We start from the raw sequence: 27375 nt of genomic DNA on the forward strand, positions 1-27375 counted from the left end.
CCTCTTCTGCTACTCCTTACTTTATGTTCATCTACTTCTTAGTCACCACTAGGACATCTAACACTTAGTGCCTATGCTTTGTTGCTTAATTGGGTGTTATGGCCACCTATGTATCAATGTATATTATCCATGTCCTTGTCCTTCATTGTACAGTATTGTATTTTACTGTAAGTCACTTTTTGGTTATGTACCTTGTAAGGCGCTGCGGAACACTTGTGGCACCATATAAATAAACGATAATAATAATAACCGGCACACAAATTAGGATATCCCAATCGGAGGATATCAGGCCGGTTCCCTCAAATCAGTAATGCCCAACCAAACTAGTGAATTTGCGACTATTTCTTCATGTATGTAGGCTAACCACTATCATACATTTTTTTTTCTAAGTAATAGAAACAGGCTCAGAGAGGAGGGGGTGTGTACTAATTGCCCAGGCCCAGGAGCCCAGTGGGGGCCCCGATAGCTGTGGATGGGGATAAATGCACCACTGCATAGTACGCGCTGCAGCTTTGCAGACAGTCGTTTTCGTTATTATTTTTTATTACAAGGGGGTATGGCCACACCTTCTGATTTGGCCACACCCCTCCATATCACCCAGCCCCAGCGTATGTCTCACCGGCCCTGGATAGAAATACACCTAGAAATTAGGTCATCTGGAAGAGACGGACTGGATCCCATTAAAAGTATAGATAGACGATTGTTTTCTGCCACATCCTGGGGGGACATACATAAGTCATGCAGGTGCACAATAATAACAAATAGCTGTTGAATTTTATAAACTGACTTTTAGAACACATGAGGTTCTTAGTGCACAGCGCTTGCAACAACGGGAGATTAAGGGGTGGATGCAAATCAGTCTCATGGCAGAAAGAGAATAGCTGTAACATCGCAAAGTGTAGTAATGGCGAGTCAGCAGAAATGCAAACTACACAGTGCTGTGCATGTGCTCAGATACAACTGTTTTAGGACATGCACCACGCAGTGGGCACTGATAATGATGATAGCTATGAAACCAAGCATTTATAGGAGTGTACAAATTGTATACAGATGAATATCCGCATTGAGTTCTAAGTTAACAGTCATTGCCATAACTAGGGGTGTGCCAGTGGTGCCGTGGCATAGAGAGCAGGGCAACTGCGGGCGGCATGGTCGCTACCCTACGGCGCCTGCATCTGGCTTTCAGAGTGACTGGTACGGCACGCTGCAGCCAGTATCGCTGCTACAGTGCTGACCGGAGCGTCCTTAGGAAGCTCCAGTCATGCACCATGCGGTCCGTACAGCCACCCGAATGTCCTAAAGATGCTCCGGCCTGTGCTGCACTTCCCGATGCTAGTGGCCACTCCCCTTTATGCGATGTCATGATGCCATGCGTTTAGGGGGTGGGCCAGCACAGGGCACACTACTGCCTTGTTACAGCACTCTTCACAGGAGCAAAAAAAATGTATTATTATACCTCACCCAGTGCAGCACACAGAGAATGGATATACACCATGTAGAGAAAAGTGATTGGACACCCCCGTGCAAGCGAAATGCATACCATTGCACACAAGCTCCAAATGGCCACTAATGTGGCAGTTTAGACAAGAACACCCCGTAGGGAGGCCCATGCACTTGCAGTTCAATGGAAACAGCGAATGTTTTTATCAGGACGACGATGACACCTGTCATGTTTCCAGGGCGACGCTGGTATACAGAAAATTCGGTAACCTGGATGGACTGGTCAGCTCGCAGTCCAGATCTTAACCCCATTGAAAACCTCTGGGACTAATTGGAGCAATGGGTGCGCTCTAGGCTGACTCGACCTTCTTCAGTGTCACAGTTGGTCACTGTACTTAAGGCAGAATGGCAAAACATACCGCCTGCTGTTATCCAGGAACTTGTGGACAGTTTGCCAAGAAGGGTGTAATCAATGCACGTGGGGGACCTACAAAGTACTGACATCAATAACATCTTGTTGATCTATTTGCTGTCAGTGTCCAATCACTTCTGGCTACAGAGTGTATCAGTGGCCACTGCTGACCAGCTGATCACTCGCGTAGTATTATTATGTATGGTATGGCTGCACTCAGCAGGTCTGAGCTCTGTGGGAAGGATCCTGGTGTTGGCATTTGCTGTCGCAAGCCTGAGCATTTTAACTATTACTACTGATAAGACAGAAAATACATTTCAATAGCTGAAATGAGGGAAATAGTTTTAGACGTGGAAGAGATAAAACAGCATTGAAAGACCACTTTTTTCTATCCTTAATGAGGATGAAAGACTTAATAGTTCTTTAATGTCATCTGAACTGACATTTAGATCTGTAAAACAAGGACGAGATGTGCTCCAACGCACTTTCCCTACCTGTCCTCTTTTAGATGACAAGTGTTTTGCAGAGTTATATTCATCAGCATATCATGAACAATTATGACATGTGCTGCTGCTATCCTCAACAACAGACCACTTACACTACAATATAAAAGCACTTTTTCTTGGTTGTTAGTTTAAACATGAAAATTACCTCAATGCTGTTGTCACTTCCATAGAAATCATCTTCCATTCGAGCCCCTCGTCCGTCCTGTTCTAAGACATCTGGAGAGCTTGTGTCTCTGACAGGAGACTGACCCTGAAGTTTCCCGAGACACACTGAGCAAAGCACTGATGAGTGAGTGGAAGTATTGTCGGGGCCCTCAGGGGCCCTTCCTTCAGGATATGTAATGTCATTTTCTGTGTTATCTGCCAACTGCTCACGTACATTGCTGATGTCTGTTTGATATTGGACGTCAGATACTTTAGATACATCTTGGAGTCTGTCAGGGAAAATCCATTCATCTGGAAAATAAAACACATGAAAGTGATCATGTGTACAGGAATATCATACTGACATAAACAGCAAATGTATAGTTTACTTTCAAAAGTGTGATACACATGTGGAAAACAACGTAAAGTCTGTGACTGCAGCCCCTAGCAGTGTAGGAGTGTGGGATCTGGTTTGATTTCTTACAACTCTCTATGCTTACTATGCTAGATCCATAAACGTTTATATTTATAGACAATTTTTATATTTTTTTTATTCCAATTTTAATTTTTTTTTTTATACATATATTATTATTATTATTATTATTATTATTATTATTATTATTATTATTATTATTATATAACAGGGAAACCGTAAATGGCCCATTACATGGATCATCCCAGGCTCTCCAAAGTTCTCCTCCAAGGTTCTCCTAGCAACATCATTAGTTTATATGACAGGAATGCCACTTTCAAATAATAGGAATGCTCCCAAAAGTTCTAATGCTGGGCCAGAACCCACAATGTCTACTCTACTCCAATGCTTTGCTCCCAAGTCATAATATCTTCTTTTAACTCCTCTCTCACTCCCTCCTCTTTCCCACATTTTGGGTCCATTCATTATGCCAATTATGAAGGGGCCGGACGGGCCCCCCCGATATTTAGGTATCCAACTCGCTGTGAGCAGCAGCGGTGGATACATAGCCACCAGAGCAATTCAACGTTGCTCTGGTGCGGAGACAGCTTATCAGTTTCAGTGAAAATTAGCACTGCCAAATATCGGTTCACACATGAATGCAGTGGAAGGAGCCGGACAGGGGCGGAGGGATCCTAAATGATCCCTTTAAGCAACCCGGGACTCTTTCCTATAGGAAAAAACTGTGATCTGGGAACAAACGCCATCTGAAGATGGCGTAAGTTCCGGCAGTCAAACTCCGATACTAAGCTCATTAAAGTTAAAAGAATATTTAAGGGGTGAATAATTTCAGCATCCATAAGCTTGGTGCAAGTTTACGTGTTGTTGATGAGGACTGCCACACCAGACACATCTATACCCAAGACATGCTGAGAATAATAATTACAGTATCTGCGCTCATTATTTGAGTTTGGACACATTTTAAGATATTCGCAAATGAAAATACATGTGAATTTTTACATGTGCACAAAAGGTGCATTTTTATGTCCAAATCTAAATGAGACCCACAGTTCATAAACAGGTGATGGATGCCTATAAACTCAAAAACATTATTCCCACAATACCGCAGAGCCCTGTTTCCGGCCAGTGAGAATTGACAAAGAGGTTTTTAGCTCAAACATTAGTTTTTGTGTATGTGCTCACAGAAATAGTTTTTGGAGTAAGAAAGAACCACAATTCGGGGCCTAAGACTTACTTGCCGTTTTCAGCACTGTAAATGCCCCATAGTGTAGCGCATACATCTACGAGTGATTCCTAGTCACACGCATCTCATTCGTATCCACTTGCAGCTGAATGGATGTAACTGGTTGCAGGGTTGTCTTAACAGCAGTTAGACCAGAATACAGGTCACCGGCGGCCGGCTTATAAAAATATCAAAAATTAACCAACTGGCCGTGGCTACAGGGGGGTGGGTTGGTGGACCCCTACAAGCTTCGAGCCCTTGGGCAACTGCCCAACAAGCCCAATGGAAGAGGTGGCCCTGCCTGGTTGGTAACAGGGCTTTCACACATAGGCTAAGTTGAGTGCGGGCACGTAATCAGAATTTTGGGCTAATGAGGGTTGTGTGTATGCAGCAATCCGTGTTCTGTCAATCAGATCTCTTGCATCAGATATAGGGTTGGTGCAAACACGTGCTAATATTGATGATGGCTACTTCAACACGCAGATGTGGTTGCATACATGCATGTAACTTGGCATAAGGAAGCAGTGGCGTCCCTTCCCGAGGCCATGCCCGCCTATCGGCATGGCATCCCTCCCTCTCCATCCCATCCCGGGTGTCACTGCGGGAGGGATGCCATGCCGATAGGCGGGCATGGCCTCGGGAAGGGAGCGTGAACTCGGGGAAGTGGCCCGAAACCTGGCCCATGGTTATCAATGGGGTGCTGGGAGGTACCGGAGGTGCGGGCAGTGTCGGCTCCCTCACTGTGACAGGATCCAAGTGCTGCACTTAATGCTACAGTGCTGCACCTGGCTCCTGTCACTGAGGGGGAGCCTGCACCTTTGTGTCACCCCTCGGCAGGTGACACCCGGGTGTGGCCAGCACCCCCCTTGTGACCACCTGTAGGGAAGAAAATAAGCATTTAGGGCTAGATTTATCAAGCGGTGAAAAGACTGGAGGAGTGAACCAGTGGAGAAGCTGCCCATAGCAAGCAACCAATCAGCATTGAGGTAGCATAAATTAAGAACATTCTATAAAATGATAGGTAGTAGTTGATTGGTTGCTATGGGCAACTTTTCCACTCTTTGCGCTTGATACATCTGCCTTATAGTTTCGCGCATGCAATACAGGAGTTGCGGCCAATTTGCGTGTAACTCTTAGGGGCCCATTTATTAAAGAGTTTTATTTATCACACGCAAAAAGTTTTAAAACTTGTTGTGTATGATAATGGTGCTCCAGGCAATCAGCTCCCAACTGTCATCTGTTTGAGAAATGACAGTTGGGAGGTGATTGGCTGGAGCACCATTTATCATACACAACAAGTTTTAAAACTTGTTGATAAATAGCCACTTAATAAGTAGATAGAAAAACAATCTAAAATAGATTTAGACATTTTGCTTCCTATTACACTTCTGCCATTAAAGTGCTCTGGAAATAGAAGAAGAAATGAGACATCGTCCAGTTATAGTTGTACACACACTCGCAATATTCCTAATAATATATGGAAAATAGTGGTCATAGCTAAGGGCGATTCATTTGCATTTCATTGTCAGTTTGTGTGGTAATAATGTGTGAGAAATGCAGAGAGTCTGTAGACTGAAATTATAATTAACACCTGCCTTGCAGTAAGCCCTTCAAGGCTTTTTTCCTTCTTTGATGTAATTTAAGTTGAACATGCTTCATTTATTGTATCGTTCAGCGATACTTCTTGTGGACTTTGACTGAGGAATGTAAATGAACTAACTGAAGGCTCATGTGATCGGCTCTTGTGATTCTGGAGTCTACTGAAAACTTAAAGAAGTTTTTAAATAGTTTCCCAAGAGACCCATTAGCTCTGGTTTTAATTTGACTTTCAGATTTCTAGCCCTCATGAAGAATGATACGCAAATAAAAAATGCATGAAGATAACTATTTCATAGAGTTCTCCTGACCATGGTTTAACCTAATGTGCTCACTGTAGAAATTGGCACATGCACAGGCGGATTAACCAGGTGCAGGCGATCTGAATATTTAGAAGAGCTTTGCACAGTAAAAATAAAGTCATAAATAGCTATAAATGCTAGTTACTAACTGTGAGAGAGACCGTTATGCTTTTAACTCATACAGTTGCAGTATTATATATATATATCCCAGGTCAGAAGATTCAATTAAACACTGGCTTGTATTTTATGGACCCCACATTTAAGTGAATGTGTCATTTTCAAAACCACTGGGACATGTACGTGAGGGAAAGTCTGTTTTGTCCCAATGGTAGGTACAATCCGGCCTATTAATCATTACTTAAAAATCAATGGAAGTAATTAGGTTTAGAACTCGCATGGAGTTCTACCTAATTACCAAAGTAATTCATCATTCCTCCTCTCCATAACCATCTATAGAAAATAGATACTTTTCCGTATCTACTCTACCTTACCGCAGCTGTAATCAGTGCTGCGCATGCGCTGTTGCGTTCACAAAAGTGGCGCATGCGCAGCACTGATTACAGCTGCAGTAATTCTGTGCCCGTCCGCCCACCTCAACCGCCCCCCCCCCACCCTCCTCGGCTCCCCTCCCCAACCTACCCGGCCGTCTGTCACTGGCTAACAGGCTGCAGCCGCGGACCCCGACCTCCGGCTGAAGATTTTATTTTTTTTGTTAAACTTTACGGTATTTTAAAAAAAACTTTACTGTGTTCTGCCAGGAGAACACAATCAGAGCAGCAGCTGAAGCCAGAGGAGGGACCAGGGAGCACCGGAGGGAGCGGATGAGGACCTGCCCACGCTGACAGCAGGCAAGTGTAACCCGCTATACGCCACCTCAGAGTGGCAGATAGTAACACTATCAAATTCCGAAAATACATAATATTCGGAATTTGATGAATAGACTAATTTCTACATCCCCATACTAATATAGGAGGAGTGTGGAAATTAACGCAGGCGGACTTAACCAGGAGATATCAGTGATATCTCCTGTGTTAAGTGTGTTAATGAATACTAAAAAAACGTTAAGTAAGGAAAATGTCCTTAAAACCGTTATTTTAGTGTTGATGAATAGGACCCATAGTCTTGAAGGAAAACTGTTCCAGCACCGGGATACAGTCTTCAGGCAAAATTTACTAAGCGGTGGGTTCTAAACCCCAGTGGTTTGCTGGAAGTTTGGCTGTGGTTTTGCTATCCGCAGATTTACTATGGCCAAAACCACTCTAAAACCGCTACAAAACTGCCGTCAAAACACATTTTAGAATAGTGTAGAACAGAGCTAGGGCTAAAATTACCAAGCAGCGGTTTTGGTGTCATTTAGAAACCGCCGCCAAACCGCCACCAAACCACCGGGGTTTAGAACCCGCCACCAAACTGCTGGGGTTTAGAACACATCACTTAGTAAATTTTGCCCTTCAACTTTTGCATCTGGCGTTGGCGTTTCCTCTGTCCCATCCTAAAATGTTGTGTATGGCAGTTTTGGCATTATATTGGCTACAAAAGTGATTAATTCCTGACCATGACTGGAGATAGGGCTAGTAGGTTTTGGTGGTCCCATGTATGCAGAGAAACTCAACCTTGGTTAGTCAATTTGTTGAAGTATTGTGGAAAACAGTGTTGTACACAAGCATAATTTCACTTCCCAAATCGACTAAAGCCAGCACTCCATTCCTGCCCACCATTACAGCCATCCAGGACATTTAAGACTTTTCTGTAGCTGGGTTCATAGAATAGTAGCAAGGGTAAACCAGACTAGAGTGGGTCATACTATAGTACATTGGTTCCTGTAAAGTAGTCCCTTCAAGTCTTTTTACTTTCAAGTAATTTAAGTTGAACATGCTTCATTTATTGCATCATTCACAGTTTATTGGGCGTGCAGGTGGCCCACACATTCCTTTTGCATAACAAACCCTGAAGCGCTCTACATTTGGGCGCGCTACCTCCCCATTTGAATGTGGTATGGGCTTAATCAGGAACACTAGTGGTTTTGTCAACCACTACTTAGGCTTGAATCTCTCAACAAATATGATGACTTCATTAAATGATTTCGGATCACTTTGTGTAACCCATCAATGGAGAGCTCTGCCAAGACCTCGGATGAAGCACTCTATCACTAGAAGCTTGAAAATTCACGTTGTTGAATTAGTTTCAGGTTGGGGCCATTTATTAAAAAGTTTACACACAACTAAGGCCTACCTGGGTTCTCTCTCTAAAGCTGCCAGTCATAAAACTCCTGATCTCTACCTGCAGCTATAAATATCATCTGACCCAGAATCTCTCCCTTCAAGTGCACGTCCAGGGCCTCAATTTCAGCTAAATCATGTAATAACTGCAGAATGCAAAGGATGACATCCAGGACCAGTAAGTTTTTTGCTCCAGCAGGCCACGTGTGCTATAAAACTCCGTCAGTCCACCCTTGATCGATACAGAGCTCCATGACATCACTCAATAGATCCCACATACCATGTGAACAAAACAGATAAATATGTTCCATCAGTAATTTAAATGATTTGTTATTTCCTATGTTGATGGGCGTAAAGTAGGAAAAAAGTGAGATGCTTATGTCCATAAATCCAGACCTGGTTGCATTCCACTATTCATTCAAATGGGCAATTCTATGCACCATGGGGCAAATCCGTAATGCGGTTTCTGATCTCAAAAGCAGATACAATGGTGGAAAAGATAATGGGCAACTTTATCAGTGCTCTGCACAGTGATGAATGACTCACGCTGTCTGAAAAAGGGCTGTACACAAAATGCTTCACTTAAACCGTCTTCAAGCATATGGTTGAAATCCTAAAATGTAACCATGTAGAAAGCAGACTTTCAGCACATTTTATACAGGAACCCAGATGATTTATGTGTTTCAGTACGTTCCAAAACGGCTGCATTAAAAAAACGATGTCCATTTATCTTGCTTAAAGAAAACTTGCTATCCGTATAGCGCAGCTGCTCTAAAATGCACGTCTCTTAATGTGTGTTACAGTATAGGACTAATGACTGAACTCAGAAAAATAGGTTTGTCATGTTCTATTTCTTTTAGGAGGAGACTGGGAGAAAGAAAGCTAGGCAGATACATCGCGTAGGAAACTGCTATCGATATTGAAGATTTAGGATTGATGATCGAACATCTCATTAGACTACAATGTTAAAAGATCTTTTCACAGTGTTTGCACAGGGGTACTTACCTGGCAGAGGTATAACCAAGTGTCAGGGTTCCATAGCAGATTATGGGGCATATTCAATTTGAGGTGAAAAGTAAGAGGTAAGACTTTTTGCCATCATCGCCGTTTTTGCAGGGGATAAAGTATCGGGCGCGTGCCCGCTTATCCCAGTATTCAATTAGGAATCGGCGAAAACAGGACCCGGCGGAAAGGTAAGTATCGAAAAGTCCTGTCAGTTTTTGGGGAAATCAGCCTGTCACCTCCCAAAAGATGGTCTGACATGGGGGATAACTATGGGTACCCCCGATTTGGCCTGCTGAAGGTAATTGGGGTTTTTAAACAGCTGCGGCAGGTGCATTCGTGCGTCTTTGAAGAAGTGGTGACGAATAGCATTTAGATTTATTTTTATTTAAAAATAACTAGTCCCATCAAATTTGGGGTACATGAAAATTCTTAAAAAATCCACCTTCCGCAACCACCCGCATTGTTGAAAACACCTGCCGCATACTTGGGGAGCCCCCCTGAGGCTATTTCACTAGTTTTGAAGTTTGTCCCTCAACTTTTTTTTTTTTCGCCCCCAAAATGAAACCACTTTTTTTGGGGTGTCCTATGATTATTTTTAATTTTCTTTTTACACAGTTAACTTTTAAGGGACATTACAAGGGGTGCAGGGTACTCTTTTTATGTCTGCACCCCAAAACCCCAATTCTGCACTTTTTTTCACCACCTATTCAGTGGAGAAAACTTATCCCTGTTTTTTATAAAGACTTTTCGCACCTGCGAAAAGTCTTTGAAATTTAATATGATAATAAGTGAAACTGCTGAAATGACGTCATCGGCGATAAATTATCGTCGATAACGGACTTTTCGCTTCTAACTGAATACAGCCCTATGAGTATATGCCTGTTTTTTCCAAGACAGCTGGGTGCTGAGCTTGCTGGTGCTGCCATAGTGCATGCAGGTTACATTAGTGTACGCTCAGCTGTATATTATATTACTTAGTTTTAATTATTTAGTTTCATTAAGGAAACCTTCTAACAGAACAAAAACGACCACTAGTGCTTCCTTAGAGGCGAGTGAAGAAGCAGTAATTATATTGAGAGAGAGAGAAACAATTTAAAGTGGCAATTCGTTTTAAGACAAAACTAGTTTTTTTTTACTTTACAACGAAATTGCGCTTTAAGTCTAGCAGTTATTGCACCTGAATTATGTCGAGACCAGCAAATAAGAGCATATTTCATCTGGTCCATAGTCTACACACAATATGAAGGCAGTCAAATTATTATATAATGAAACTATTTTAATTAGACTGCAGTCTATCAATTAATGAGTTGCTAGTGATATTAATAAGCATGACAAACTTTGTGTTACACAGGGGTGGGCTAGGCAGGGGGGCAGGGTGCCGTCTGCCCCCCCCGGGCTGGTACAAGTTTAATGATCCAGGGCCACCTGGCTGCTGGAGGCAAGCAGAGGATTTTTCTGCTGTCCGGCCGCTTGGTGCTATAATCTGTGTTATGCAGCAGGGGCTAATAGAAAATGGCTGCCCCCACAGCAGTCTACAAAACCATGGCCTCCGTAGACCAATGGGGAGCCAAGTTTAATTTCCCCCAGTGTTCACTGCAGAAGGAGAATTTATGCTGCAGCAGCTATACACAGTTTGAAGCATCACTCACCCTAGTTTACCTACAGGTACATTTATATGTCTATACTGTACATGCTTTTTTATCTAAACTATGTTTGAATAATTCAGGGTGCTCTCATTGGAAATCACCACTATGATCCTTTTCTATCAATTGTGTCATTAAAGTGTACCAGAAAAATTACTTTTTATTACATGTGCATATTATTCATCTTTTGTGTTACTTTCTCATGTGTACATTGCTCCTGTGTGGAGACATTCCTTTGGATTTGCTTGTGACCTGAGATTTTTCTGCCTTGGTTAGTGTATAACCTGCTTGCACACTGGGGCTTCACAATATTTTCTAACTACTACCATACCAGGTTGTCTAGGTTGATTTTTGTGCACTGCTGTTAATAATTTCCAAAGCACAGTTGTTGAGTGTATATGCTCATCATATATACATATACCCCTGTTGCTTTGATACAAACAGTGGGCCTGATTCAGCATGGATCCTAAGTCCATTTATGCTCTCAGGGAGCACCTGCAAAATTCCATACTCTTTGCATAAAGGGTAACTTATATGATATGTGGAAAGTCTTTTTAAACTTATACATATCCTCGTTACCAAGAAATTCCAGTGCTCAATGATATTCCCCCTTGGATTATTCCTATATTTTAATATCAGTCACTAGAATAGACTCTGTCAGACTGGGATGGTACTGTAGGTGATGTATTTGATTATACTGTAGTTCTTAGACATAAGGGGCAGGGGTTAAAGTGGGGCAGAACTGCATTCTGTCAGTTCTATTTGGAACCAGTTCCACCTTCTCCAGCCCACCTTCTCCAGCCAGTCAGCCCTCCGTCGCAGTGAGTTGCCGGGCGACTGCTGAGATTTTACCACCAGCAGGCACCCGCCTCCTTCCCTACAGAGGCAGCCGGATGCTGGAGTTCACTCCTGAGCTCTGGCTTCCGGCTCCTGCAGTGGGCACTATGGGAGAGAAGTCATGACGTCTCTCCCATAGTTCCGAGGAGCAGCCAGTCGGATGGCAGCAGGTGCAGGAGCGGGGCTTAAGGTAAGTCTTGTGTGTTACGGTTTCTTTTTGTGTAAGGGGCACTACTAATAGGGACATTACCACTGGGGGCACTACTAATAGGGACATTACCACTGGGGGCACTACTAATGGGGGCATTACCACTGGCAGCACTACTAATGGGGCATTGCATAAGGGGCACCACTCTTGGGGGCACTGCATAAGGGTCACCACTACTGTGGGCTATGCATAAGGGGCACAACCACTGTGGGGCACTGCATAAGGGGCACCACTACTGGGGGCATTGTATAAGGGGCACTACGACTGTGGGCATTGTGTGTATTAGGGGCACTACTAATGTGGGCATTGTGTATAAGGGGCACTAATGTGGGCATTGTATAAAAGGGGCCCTGCTGTGCGTCATAACATGAATAAGGGACACTACTATGTGGCGTAATGTGAATCAGGGGCACTATGTGGGGTGCAAATGTGAATAAGATTGTGTACTGTGTGGTGTAATTTGAATTGGGCATACTATTGTGCTACCACGCCCATTTGTTTTGAGAACACACCCCTTTCTGCGACACCGCGCGTGCTCTCCCTTTCTTTAAAAAGCGCCGGGGGGGGGGGGTGTTTGAGTTTCACCATGTATCTAGGACCACTTTAAGCAGGCTAATGGGTGTGATTCAATTGTTTTTACAGCGACTACAACGGAGCAATTGAGCACTGCTTTAGGTGGGTTTAGCCACATTGCGTGGTTCAACCTTCTGAGCACACACATGTGGCACTCGCGCACTGGTGAAAAAGCCAGGGCCACTTCATTGCTGTTGCCTCCCAGGCTTAAAGTTGCCAGCCAACCCCTGGTGTCACATGCCTCACGAATTGCTAGCCAACAGAATATTGGTTTAGCACACAAAACAGCTGCTTCCACTGTTGTCAACTAAAGTACAATGTACTTTTAAGCTGGGTACACACTGTGCCGACGGATCCGCCAACAGGCAAATCAGCCGACACAGTGGCTGTTGAGTTAAGCTATACAGACTTACAGATCGGCCGTCGATGTGTGTTCCCTGACATCACAACTGGGTGGGCATTTAAATTTGCCCGTCCAGTTGAGCTGTCAGTCACTGGCGGTCCCTGCAGCAAGTGTACGGGCTGTCGACTGTTTACCCGTACACACGGCTAGATGCGTCGATATATCTGCAGATATATCGGATATTTGCTGTGCTGCAGAGCAGATGTGATATGTCTGAACAACGTCATCCACAGACATATTGGGGGTACACACCCGCTGACATGCTCGCGTTATATCGGCCATTCGATTGAACGGCCAATATATTGCCTAGTGTGTACCCAGCTTTGTGCTTTGAAAGATTTAACTGCAGATAAATCTGCAGGTGGTGCAGAAAAAAGTTGTTCCTACACACTAAACAACCATCATTGCTATCAAAAGATATATCTATTCTGCGGATATTGGGCAATAAATCCATTACTCTGTAACCCTAGTGTGAGGTCGGCCAGATGTCCGCCAACCCCCCCCCCCCCCCCCCCCCCCCCCCGAGGCACACTGAGCTCCTACGTTATGTGTGGCGTGACTTGTAGCACATGGAGGATAGATGTATGTGGACACATCTGTAAGGAACAATTTTGAATGAATAAAGTGTTGCCTTTATGATGTATTCATGTTAATAAAGATGTATTTTATTTCCAAATATATCATTTAAGATTTTGAGTATAACGTAAATGGCACAGGAACCCATCATTTGTCTGGGCCCATGCAGTTCCTTATTTGAAGTTTAAAACACTATTGTGGTCTTTACGTGGGGATTGCAGATTAACTTTAAAATGTTACAGAAAAGTAATTAATAAAGTATATTTTAGGAAACATTTAAATTACTGTGTAATCACAATATTCCTAACATAATCACAATAGTCCATCATAACCCACTAGATAATTGTGAGAATAATGAAGAAATCATCCAATTAGCTCCAGTCACATTCTTGCTTTAGTTACTAATTGCAGACTAACATTATAATGATGTCAGTGCTGGGAAGTACCAAGAGCTATCTCCTGATCTGCCTCAGGGTAGGAACACCTGACATTTATTAAATAAAATGATAATGCTGTATATTGTTATTACATTGACTCTGGAACTTGTCATAATACAAAATAAGTATTACTGATGAGGCAACTATCACTTCTGAGAATACCATTTGCAGCCATTGGTTGACTCAGACATGTACGTAAACTTGATGGCTTACGTACAGCTCATCCTTACCTACTCTCCTGGAAATTGTGGGAGGCTCCCGAATTTTTGGTTAGACCCCCCCCCCCTCACCCCCAGAAGAATGCCTGGATCTCTCACATTACACCCACTTCTTAGTGAGGTGGGCAGGATGGGGAGATAATTGCCTAGGAATTGCGGCAAAAATGCATAATTAAATCCCGCCCCCTTCCCGCAGTGTCACGATTCGCAACATTTATAATAAAGGGGCGGGGTCTCATGACATAGGACCCTGGCCCCCCAAAATGACCAGCAGCATCTCCTCTATGGGTTTACAAAAAGTCAGCAAGTACGGTCCATCCCCGATGGTGGAGCGCTTGGTCATGTGCAGGACCCGTTCTGAGCATGTGCAGAACGAGTCCTGCGTGATCGCAGTCAGTGACCCCATAGTGCGGCATGGCCGTTTGGGGGCAAGAGGGGATGGCGCCGACCTTCGTTCCTGGTAACGGGGAGTGTCAGACCAGTTTACTGTGAGTGCTGAGTTCAGGGTCTGCGTTGAAGCACACAGATGTCCTGGCCTTACAAGCGGGATGGAGGCAGGCAGTCTGAGGGAATATAAATAGGGATGGCAGTCCTTGATGAAGTCCTCACTACTCACTGGAGAAAATATTGATAATCCGCCCTAGGTCTTGTGTTATTGTGACATCACAGATCACATGACCACCATGCAGCAACTTGTGGAGCAGAATAGATTTGGACACTGTTGGGGTGATGGAAATTTGAATGCAAACTTGCTGTAACTACACCCACATTGTTTGTACAGAGATATTTGTGCTGAGTTGTGAATGGCATATGCTTGGCTTCAGAGCATGCACAATGTTAAATAAGGCAACATTCATCCGCACTCTCTCTCTCTCTGTACTATCAGCCCATGTTTGTCTAGATGCCTTTGTATTCGTTTGCTGGTATAGTATGAATCATGACTTGTGAATTAATTACATCTTATTAGGCTTTTTACTTATTCCAATTAGGACAATTGTTTGGTTATAGATTGTGACTGCAAGTCTGCGTTCATGTCTGTTTTTTTTTTTTAAATATCTAGTTTTTTAAAAATAAAATAAAAATTCTCGTTAATTAATCCGTGCACCAGGCGCTCCTTTGTCTACTTATGTATATATTAGAACAACTTGTTGTGGCCAAACAGGACACAGGCCCTCATTCAGAGGCGCTCGCAAGAAGCGAGCGCTCGTTCTGAATGAGGGCGGCCGCTTTTATTTTAAGTGCGGCCTCCTGGTCGCTAGCTAAGCTGTGGGTTACCACCCACAGCTTAGCGACCGACCAGGGTGATGGTCGCGATGGTCAAGAACATCGGGGCATGCGACGAGACCCTAAGGTTGGGTCTCGGCAGCCGCAAGCCCCAGGGAGCTTCCTGCTCTGATCGAGCAGGAAGCTCCCCACTAACATCACTGCTGAACGCCTCCGTTTGTGAAACCACCCCCCTGTCCCGCCTACAAAACGGCCCGAGCTGTCGATCAACATCGCCAGCCAGCCCTTTTGTAGTGAGCTCCGGAGCGAGAGAGTTTCTCTCTCGCTCCGGGGCTTGCGCACGCGCAGGGCCTAACCATCGACCCGGTTGCGAGCGCTCAGCGCTTGCTACCAGGTCTGAATGAGACCCACAGATCCAAGCGGCAGATGAATAGGTCAAATGAAAATATTGGATCTGTGTGGTCTCTTTAGCTGGGTATGTGTAGCTTTGTAATTCAATGTCTGTACAGTTTATTGTACACTTAGGGGTATATTTACTAATGTTCGATTTTGATTTTAGTGTGATTTGACATTCAATTTTCATTCGATTTTGCATTTGGAGATTTATTAAAGGCAAAAACGAATGTCAAATTAAACATAAAACCGAATTTCACTCAAATGCCACTTAAAATCGAACATCGGAAAGACATTGGTACTTTGACATAGACCAACACACAAATTCCTTATTTACTAATATTCGATTTGAAATCGAACACAAATGCCGCAAATGATTAGACCTGCTTCATGCTTTCGTTTTCAGCATGAGCAGGTCTAATTGACACAGATGCATGCACAGATCAGTGAGATTTGAGCATGTATCTGTGTTTAACTAACTTGGAAAGAGTTAATAAAAAACCAGGCCGGACTTTTCAGAGCCTGGTTGTGAAAATACAGGGGACAAAAGTCGTAGGGGTTCCCTGTATTTAGCACAACCAGCACTGGGGTAAGCGAGTCGGTCCTGGATTTGGAAATACACGGGACAAAATGAGTAGGGGTTCCCTGTATTTGCCATAACCAGCACCGGACTCTAGCAGGGGGGTAATGCCACAGCCAGGGGAACCCTTTCACCAGGATCCCAATAAAGGGGTCCCCCTCTCCAGGACACCCTAGGCCTGGACTTATAGCCCGGGGCTATCCCCGGCACCGCTGGGTGGTGGGTGATGCGTTGATAGTGTAGTGTAGTGTAATAATAAATGTAAAAACATTGGGCCTGATTCGGACCCACTCGCGAGCGGCTGTCCGCTCGCAAGTGGGTCGATGGTGCGCATGCGCGAGACGCGACGAGCGAAGGACTTTCCTTCGCTCGTTGTGTCTGATCAAAGGGGGCGTGCTGTCGACGTTGATTGACAGCACGCCCCCTTTGGTGGGCGTGCCGGGGGCGTGCCTCCCAGACGGGGGCGTTCCCAAGGGAACGCCTACCGTCAGAAGCCGGTCCCACTGACATCACTAGTGATGTTAGTGTGAGTGATTTTGGCTCTGATAGAGCCAAAATCACTCCGGGCCTCTGATAGAGCCAAAATCACTCCGGGCCTTGTGGTTGAGAAACTCAACCGCAGGCTTCGGCTCGCAGTGGCGATGGTCGCGATGGTCAAGACCATCGCGACCATCAACCTGCACGCTCGTATATGCTGTGGGTGGTGACCCACAGCTACACGAGCGTCCAGGAGGACGCTCCATAATTATGGAGGTGGGCCCTGATTCAGAGCGAGCGCTCTGGTCAGAGCGTCCGGCTCTGAACAGGGCCATTGTCTTTAATAGCAGAACTACAAGTCCCAGCAAGCCCCCCCCCCCGCATGCTGGTACTTGTACCAGCATGTGGGAAATTAAGGGCCCGCTGCTACCTCTAGTTCACCTGTAATGAAATGCTAAAATAAGGACAAGACACACACACCGTGACAGTATAAGTTTCTTACACACATACATACACACTCACACATACTCACCTACAATACCTGGACAGGTCCTCTTCTCCATGTAGGCATTAACCATCTTCTTAAAACAAAAAATCGAGGAGACTGAACCACGAACTGTACAGTCCCGAATGACAGGGTAGCCTTGGCATTTCCTTTAGAAATGCCGGGGCTGTGCATTCATTGGCTGAGAGAGGTGAACCTCTGCCTCTCTCAGCCGATGAACAGTACCCACCGTTGACTGCAATGGTGAGAGCTGCAAGCTAACCGTTAGTAACCTTTTACTAAAAAATGTTTTTTTAATTTAACTTTTTCCAAGTTAGTTAAACACAGATGCATGCGCAAATCTCACTGATCTGCGCATGCATCTGTGTCAATTAGACCTGCGCATGCTGAAAACGAAAGCATGAAGCAGGTCTATTACTTTGGGGCTTTGAGGTTCGATATTTAGTGAAATTTGGTGTTCGATTTGCACATGGGCATGCAAAATCGAACATCAAATCACTGTTCAAAATCAAACCAAATCGAATACGATTTAGAAAAGCCTTCTAAAATCGAATTTTAGTACATGTGGGATTTTGACAAGGATTTGTACATTCGATTTGAGGTGAGCTAAATCGAACATCAAATCGAATGTAAAATCGAACTTTGATAAATATATCCCTTAGACTGTGTAATTCAATATCTAGATTTTGCACAAGGGAAGTCACAATTAATCTGTATGACGTTTCTATTGTTGTCGCCACTTTTGCCATTTCTTCTTTCATTCGTCCTCTTTACTTCTGTGTGTTGATAACCAAACAAATAAGCCCAAGAATATGTTCTCATGTAAATGTTTAAAATATGCCTCAAAAGCCTATCAGAAATGCGGGCACCCTTATGATGACCTTTACATTGGTTTTCACGGGCATGCGATGCAATATGAAGTAGTCTATTCAGATGAATGAATGGAATAATAAGTAAAGATGAGTTACAAAACCTTCAATACAACATAAGAATTTCAGAATACAATGGTGTGAAGTACACATCAGTCAGTACAAAAGAGTAAAAAAGAGAGGATAAAATAATAGTACAATTCTTTTCAGAAGACCCTCAACTGCCCAGCAAGTGCCGAAATCGACGTTATATAAACACTTTTCAAACTTTTTCAAACATCCTTAAAGTGTTGCAAGAAAATAAAAGCTTACATATCCAATAACCATCTTTTTTATATCTCTCATCTTTTTTATATAAAATTATATACCAAATATTGGGGCCTATTTATTATTATTGCATGAAAAGAAACATTATAAAATAAAAAAAAATTGTCGGGGTAGCTGATTAATGGTGAGCTCCACGCCAATAATGACCGGCTGCAGTAAGCAAAGACTTACCGCCATGTGCGTTCCAGCATTGCCAGGTCACATGTGCGCTGCACTAAGATCCCAGTCTCGGACTGCGAGTTGCAGTTTAATTTAAAAAATAAAAATAAAAATTAGATTGAAAAAAAAATAGTATTAAAAAAAAAATGGGATAAATATATTTTATTTTATATTTGGCAACACCCCCAGAACCATATGAAAGATATTAAAATCTATGATTGAGGTTATTCAATTAACAATATCAATTACCTACTAGTACAGGAATACTTTCCCCATCCCTAACCCCGTATTGCCATCATTCACTCAATAAATATACATTAGAAAAAAAAAACAGTACAATGAAATTAAAGAATTTTTTTTTTTATTTTTTCTTTTATGCTAACACATTTTTCCCCCGTATTGAATCTGCTATTGCTATCCTGAGATAGGGGGAGAGCGGGTAGTACTTGCACCACAGCTGTCCTTCCTAATTATACCATATCAAGCATCCCCAAGCATCAGGCATACGGAAGTTATTGTGATGGCTTCCTCCTGTGATAACCGGTGGTAGCCATTGATGACTATGGGGCTTGATAAATATGGCCAGATTTAGAGTCCTTCTCCCTTTTGATGAATAGACCGCTTAATCCAGTGTTTCCTAAACTCGCTAGTCAAGGCACCCTAATGATCCAGGTTTTAAGGATAGCCATGCTTGAGCATAGAGATGCTAATTAAGTCACGTGCTCTAATCTGGACTGTGAGGACCGAGTTTGGGAAACACTGCCATAGGGGCCTGCAGTATTTATCAAAGTTTATTTGCGGAAGTTTTTGCTGGGGTACCCACAAATATTAAATATCTCCAGGATGTATGTACGGGAGACCGAAGCAGATAACAGAGACATCTGTTGCGATCTCTTGTTTTCATTCACAAAAGCAGCACCCATAGGTTTCCGAGGGGTCTGCTTCACTACCAAACTTCCCAAGCTCTGGAATCTGCTTTGCCCGGAACCTACGCCGTCTTCAGATGGCATTAGCCATTGTAACCTATAGGCTACACTCCGCAACATTTAACGGGAGAATGATACCTTGGAAACCTCCTTGGCACTGGGCACTCGTAATAAGACTGCGCACGTGCAGTAGCGCTCCCAAAGAGGTATGGAAGCGGTTTAATTAGCAATCACTTCACTTCTAACACATAGCAGAGGCGGACTCCTATCGGACCCCTGCCCCCGCATGTGTATTTTGTTACATTCAGACAAAACAAAACGTAATTTCCTATTGCCGCTATAAGCTATAATAAAAAAAGTTATAATTATCGGGTCTAATACTCGGTAATTCATATATATGCCCCTAAATCTATCGAGCCTAAGGGATCATTTTAAGGATATAAGGGAAAAAGACTTGTGAATATTTATGGTTGGCACAAATCAGATTGCTGTAAAAGAATAAAGAGCAGTAAGAAGCTGCGTTTTATGCTGTTCTGTTATAGGAACGCACCATTTCCCTATTGTTTTCCACTCTACTCCGTTCTTTGACATACTGTATATGAAAGTTATAAAACTGAATTATTAAAGTGAATGTAGTTCATGTTAGCAGGAAAGACTACCTTTGTTGTTAGACCCAGAAGTAACAATACTGATTTAAAGATCTACTCTATATTCCTATGAGAAGAGCACAAACACTGCGAGGAAGGCGCGGTCTGACCTGTAAAGTTTGCGCTGATGTTATTCAATGTCTCGGCTCTGCTTTCGCTCCGGCAGGCGGGTATATGGATCTGAGCAGGGAGCTTATCTTCATTTCTGCAGTGTCCCACAAAAGAGCTGTCTGAGAGAAAATATATCATATAAAATACATTTCTCCTTATCTGCATGTTTTAAATTGCAAGTGGATTTTTATTAGTTCCTAGATCTCTCCCTGCTGGTGCACTGATAAGCCATAAAGCAAGGGATATTTCCATTCTATTCACTCAGGATGTCTGTGCTCTGTTTCAGAGAGGAGGTGACCAATTTACTCGCCAGGCAGATCTTCCATTTCTCAAATATGTCTGTTGTTACTTTGATTATGTGTTTTTTTATTTTCATTTATGTGCGATTTCAAACTTTTAATCTACACGGGGAGTAAATTAACAGTCAGCTGGAGTCACAAGTTCAAGAGACCTAAAATCATAGAAATCATGACACACGTACATCAACACTCATAACCTCATAAAAGCAACATGTGTATTGTAAGGTATAATGGGGCTCCAGAGGTGAGGCTGCAGTGCAGTCCAAAATTCAAATAGGGGAGCCACACCAAATGCCAGTGAGTACTGCGGCCGGCAGAGCCGTAACTAGACTTTTTGGTGCCCTGTGCCAGAAAGAGCATTGGCTCCCCCCTCATTTTTCAAAGGGACATAATGCACCCAAAAAAGGGATATGGCCTCATGGGGAAGGACAAGGGAAGAGATAGGAGAGACCAGGAGATGCTGGGGATGAAATAAGAGGAAGCTACAAGCAAGAATGATAATAAACAGAAATTTGACAGGCCCAAACAGCGCCCCCTGACCCGTGGTGCCCTGTGCCATGGCACCGGCCGCACTACCCTAGTTACGGCCCTGCCAGCCGTCAATGTTTGGCAGCATTTGGGGTGGCAGTTGGTGTGACTATTTGCAGTTTGGACTGCGCTGCCGCCCTACCTTTGGAGCCGTCACTGGGCCTGATTCAGACTCGGTCGCTTTAGCGTACGCTCGCATGATGCGTATGCAAATATTTGAAAGTGACTCGGCGGGGAGCGATCGCTCGCCAAGGCATAAGCACGCCCATCGTACCTGTACGAGCGTTCGCTTTGTGTATGCAGACTCCCCTTAGCGTATGCAGAGACGCCCACTGCCCCGCGTCATCTGGAAGTTTATGAAAACATTGGTACATCGACCACTATCGGATGTGAACGCAGTGCTTGTGGTAGCTTTGTTTTACCACAAGCATTGCGAGGAAAACAGAGGAAAAAAAATGGCTGGTGACGTGTACTATGACGCTGCCTGCTAATTATCCACGCCTCTAAAATGGCGTTGAAACACTCGGGCACGCCTGCGTTCGCATCTCCAACCCCTTGTTTTTACAGGACTGCCCCTGTCACCACCCACAAACAGCCTCTCCTGTCACTCACGCTGCTGGGCTGGCTTTGCTGGGCGAGCGAGGAATCTGTGATCGCAGTGTAGTTCGCGTATGCGCACTGCGATGCATATGCATGCGCAGATTAGCAACCATCGGCAATTACGAAAGGACTGCAGATACCGTCCGGGTCTGAATCAGGCCCACTGTTCCCTACTGAGACAAGCTTGCTCTCCCAGAATGTCCAGGAGTTTCCCGAATTTTGAGCAGCGCTCCCAGACTCACAGGAGAGAAGACCAGCCTCCCGGATCCTGTCCACATCACTAGATTAATTGATTGATTGGGACCACACCCCTCTCTGCTTAATGGCACAATTGCGCGGCGGGGAGTGGGCTCGCAATGACGTGACATGCACCTCAAACCGGGATCTTCACCTCCTCTGATTTCCGTGGCGGTAGTACTAAATGTTAGCAAATATGACTCTACTAATAAACAAAGGGGTCAAATGCTTTTATATGGTCTTAGAAACCATCAGTTACTACTGATATTTGCATAGGGGTACATTATTCCTATCATATAATATACTGTACAGTGTTGAATGGATAGCATATTCCGTAGATAGGTGTTTATGTTCACATAAATGGTTATATATATATATATATACACACAGTATATATGTAGATATATACACAGTGCCTTGCAAAAGCATTCACCCCCCCTTTGCATTTTTCATGTTTTGTTGCCTCACAACCTGGAATTAAAATGGATTGTGTGAAGGTGTGCATCATTTCATTCACAGAACATGCCTACAACTGTGACGTTGTGTTTTTTTTTATATTGTGAATCAAACAACATTTAGGACAACATAACAGAAAACTTCAGCGTGCATAACTATTCACCCCACTAAAGTCAGTACTTTGTCGAGCCACCTTTTACGGCAATTACAGCTGCAAGTCGCTTTGGATAAGTCTCTATGAGCTAGCCACATCTTGCCCCTGGGATTTTTGCCCATTCCTAAGGCAAAACTGCTCCAGCTCCTGCATATAGGATGGTTTCCGCTTGTGAACAGCAATCTTCAAGTCGGACCACAGATTCTCAAATGGATTGAGATCTGGGCTTTGACTAGGCCATTCCAACACATTTAAATGTTTCCCTTTAAACCACTTGAGTGTTACTTTAGCAGTATGTTTTGGGTCATTGTCCTGCTAGAAGGTGAACCTCCGTCCCAGTCTCAAATCACAGGCAGACTGAAACAGGTTTTGCTCAAGAATATCCCTGTATTTAGCACCATCCATCTTTCCCTCGACTCAAATCAGTTTCCCAGTCCCTGCTGCTGAAAAACATCCCCACAGCATGATGGTGTTCTTGGGGTGATGAGATGTGTTGGGTTTGCGCCAGACATAGCATTTTCCTTGGTGGCCGAAAAGTAAAATTTTAGTCTCATCTGACCAGAGCACCTTCCTCCATACATTTGGGGAGTTGCCCACATGCCTTTTGGCAAACTCAAATCGTGTCTTCTTATTTTTATCACTAAGTAATGGCTTTTTTCTGGCCACTCTTCCATAAAGCCCAGCTCTATGGAGTGTACGGCTTATTGTGGTCACACGCACAGATACACCAGTCTCTGTGGAACTCTGCAGCTCCTTCAGGGTTACCTTTGGTCTCTGTGCTGCTTCTCTGATTAATGCCCTCCTTGCCCGGTCTGTGAGTTTTGATGGGCGGCCCTCTCTTGGCAGGTTTGTTGTGGTACCATGTTCTTTCCATTTGATGATGATGGATTTGATGTTGCTCCGGGGGATCATCAAAGATTTCGATATTTTTTTTATAACCCAACCCAGAATTGTACTTCTCAACAACTTTGTCCCTGACTTATTTGGAGAGCTCCTTGGTCTTCATGGTGTGATGCCTCTTGCTTAGTGGTGTTGCAGCCTCTGGGGCCTTTCAGAAAAGGTGTGTTTATACTGACAGATCATGTGACACTTAGATTTCACACAGGTGGACTTCATTTCACTAAATATGTGACTTCTGAAAGTAATTGGTTGCACCAGAACTTTTGGGGGGCTTCATAGCAAAGGGAGTGATTACATATTCACATGCCAATCTTCAGCATTTTATTTATAAAGATTCTTTTTTAGATATATTTTTCTCATTTCACTTCAGCAATTTAGACTATTTTGTGCAAATCCATCACATGAAATTCAGATAAAAAAAAATACAGGTTGTAATGTAACAAAAAAAGTAAAAAGTCAAGAGGGTGAATATTTTTGCAAGGCACTGTACATTTATCTAAACAGCAAATAGACTCTACTGTTATGTCCCTTGAATGTTTAAAGCACAAATAGGTATATATTATGATTTGAAAACAGATTTACTTCTATGAGTGGAAGCTAAAATACATTTTATTCATCTGAGATTTAATTAATGACATCTATAAACTTCAAAAGAACATTAAAATGCACCAAGAAAAATTATGAACAGGAAAGAAAGGTCCTAAGAAATGATATCTCATAGATGTCGCCTCTAGCAATATAACACCCGAAAAAGTCGCTCTGAATATCAAACTACTGTGAAACTTAAATAATTTATTATCACTGTTACTAACAGTGATGCATTACTGATGTTTATGTGTTATCCAGGCTGCCTAGATTTAGTTATGAGTAGTATTACCAGACCACCAGGGTAGGGAAGGGCTGAGAAAGTGTCCAGACACAATCAGACACCGCTACCAAAACTTGTTCCCAGAGTGACTCCTTTTCCAAACATAAGCATACTTTGGGGAAAACACAAATATATAAGGACTAAGATGGCATGGTTTGAGGTGGTGCAAAGGTTTTTGCAGTCTAAATTAAGGAATAAAGTGGATTAAGATTGTTCCTCGCTAAACATACTTTTGATCCCACAAAAAATAATATTTTGTTTTCCATGATGAAATGATTTAGGTGGGATGAAGGGGTGGAGAGGCACATTCCCTGCTTTGCTTTAAGGCAAACAGCCTTTCATCTAAACACACAAAAGGACTTTGGTCTCATCCCAAACATCCTAGACACACTCTGACCAATGTCTTCTAACTCTTATGATTTATATGAAACATATGAGTTGGTCCGTCAGTAAGTTGGTCTTCAAAGCAACGTTTCCCACATAAAGAAGCTTTGTGGGTCATACTTTTTGAGGTTCATTAACAACCTTTACTATGTCCAATGGCTTTGGGCGAGGTTGTTTTTCATTTTCTGTGGGTGATGAAAGTGAATAAAGTACAGTACATCTCCTGATGGCAAAAAATCTGGTTTAATGACCAAAAAGGCAAATAAGTGGTCCATGGACCACTTCAACCAGAGGCAGCTGCTGGCAGCACATTTTGCGGGTGGGGATTTAAGAGGAGACATTTTTGATAACTGTTACTTAGTTTAATGTTTTAGCATCTTCCTCTGTGATCTGCCTGCGGAAGATGAGATCTTGCAATGGTGATAATAGATATCAGTGAAGAACTTTCTGATTGGAGTTGTAATGTTGTGCCTAATGGTAGCCTGACCACTAAATGCACCCCTGACTCCTACTCTCCTGAAAAGTTCCCAAGGACTCCCAGAATACTAAGTCGCCCTCCTGCGTCCCACTCACTTCCAAGTGATATGGGCAGGAATGTTTCTGCAATGATGCAAGCTGATGAGAATAGTATAATCATGGGCAGGAGGATCTAATAATGCAAATTATTGCCCCTCCCCACCCCCCACAGGGACTACCTGCATCTCCCATCCAGGAAATCTCCCAGAGGGATCAAAGAATAGTCAGTAAGTATGGTTTAGTCATTACAATGTGTAAAATATAGTCTGCTGGCCTCAAACACGGAACATCCCTGTAAAAGTGCTCTCTTTGCTCTTTCAATCCTATTTAGGATATTTTGTCCCCAAAAAAACCCATAATATTACACCCACATGCAAAATAAAGGTTTATCTTTCCTGTAGTGTATATTGGTTCATCCATTTTATGATGCTGTAGTTTACATATATCTTACATACTATAAAATGTATTAATAAAACATATATGGCATTTCGGGGTTACTTACCAAGAACTGTTGCTGCCTGCCCGTTCCTTACACTCTGCAGTCTCCGGCCCCTCTCGGTTGTAGGGGCCTCCTGAGGTGGGTGCGGGTGGAAATCTGTTCCAGAAACACATCAAGTATAGTGATAAACATGACAGATATATGTATCACTGTAACAGCCAGTAGCTGTCGATTTAACAGTCCTGATTTGCAGTTACATTACTTGAACCCAATATCCTATAAATAGGAAATAGCCCCTATTTGCAGGTAATAATAGAAGGATAACCCTAACAGTAACCCTAACCGTAACAGTAATTCTCTAACGCTAACCATAATGGTAACCCTAACACTTACCCTAAACCTAATGCAAGTGTCAACGTTTTGGCGGTGTCGACATTTCATATGTCAACATTTTGTCCATGTTGAAATTTTTCTTGGTATCGACATATATGATGTCGACATTTTAAGCATTATGACGTCATAACTGTCGGCATGCTGGGCCTGATTCCGAGGAGCAGGCTAACTGCGCCCATGCCGATAAGCACGCATGTTGGAAGTACTACGCTCGCGTCCAAATCACACTACGAATGTGTCTTGATGGTTACCGCAGAGAGACCCGGAACGTATTTGGATGCAAGTGCTGAGGATTTCAATGGGTTTTCTTGGGAAAGAACAGGGGAGTGGCTAGCCAGACACGCGTGTGTCGCGGGCGTGTCTATAACAGCGACTCCGTTTAAAGACGTAGTAGCGCTGGCACAGGACATCATGTTCAGACAGTGGAATTGCACCTGCCATAGGACAGGTTCAAGCTTCGATGTTGCGACCGATGAAGCGTCTAAGGAATCACCTAGAGAAATTAGCGCCACTGCCTGTGGGCATCTCAGTAGGAGCAGAATTGGTTGCGTGCACCTCTGAATCAGGCCCTCTGTTGTGTCGGAATCATCATGTCAACAATGGCAAAATGTTGGCATTTGCATTAGGGTGTCTGGCTGTTTGGTGACACCATTCACATAGATGACAGTGTCAGGGCAGTGTGCGCAATGTACCAAAATAACTGACACATCTTTTACATAATCAACACACAAATTAGAAAGTGTTAAGCAGTGATTATAAATTATAGAGAAAAGAAAACTTTATCCTCAGGTATTGGAATAATATATCAGACAGACAGACAGACAAAAATCTGCACCTGGGATGTTTATTTTTTTTGGCACTGTGATATCAGTAATTGATAGACCGGGCAGGATACACAGGATGTCCCTATGGTCAGTAGGGGACTTTTTTTCAAACACTTTTTTCTGGGGTACAAGAGAGTAGATGGAAATGCAATGCAGTAACTGCGGCAAAAAGGAGCAAGTAAAATGGAATTGCACTATTTACATAAGCAGAGGACTTTTTGTTCTAGTGTTTAGACACCTAGGGGACTATTTACTAAGCAGTGTTATTAGACAGAGTGAAAAGTGATAAGAAAGTGATAAGGTGCCAGCCAATCAGCTCCCAACTGCCATCTCACAGGCTGTGTTTGAAAAATGACAGTTGGGAGCTGATTGGTTGGCACCTTAT

General features: G+C 43.3%; 1 protein-coding gene and 1 long non-coding RNA gene across 2 annotated transcripts in view; one reads left to right on the forward strand and one right to left on the reverse strand.

Moving 5' to 3' along the window:
- The window catches only part of CFAP20DC (CFAP20 domain containing), a 357191-nt gene that overhangs the window by 177183 nt on the left and 152633 nt on the right, over nt 1–27375 (reverse strand). The window contains exons 11-13 of the mRNA XM_088478712.1: nt 25837–25929; nt 20392–20511; nt 2504–2814 (exon numbers count right to left, since the gene is read on the reverse strand). Of these exons, the coding sequence (XP_088334838.1) occupies nt 2504–2814; nt 20392–20511; nt 25837–25929 (524 nt within the window). The remainder of the gene's footprint in view (nt 1–2503; nt 2815–20391; nt 20512–25836; nt 25930–27375) is intronic.
- The window catches only part of LOC148517438 (uncharacterized), a 165901-nt gene that overhangs the window by 92912 nt on the left and 45614 nt on the right, over nt 1–27375 (forward strand). The gene's annotated exons all lie outside the window — the stretch shown is intronic.

Source organism: Taudactylus pleione, unplaced genomic scaffold, assembly GCF_031769625.1.
Source record: "Taudactylus pleione unplaced genomic scaffold, aTauple2 ptg000217l, whole genome shotgun sequence".
In the NCBI taxonomy this organism is placed as follows: domain Eukaryota; kingdom Metazoa; phylum Chordata; class Amphibia; order Anura; family Myobatrachidae; genus Taudactylus; species Taudactylus pleione.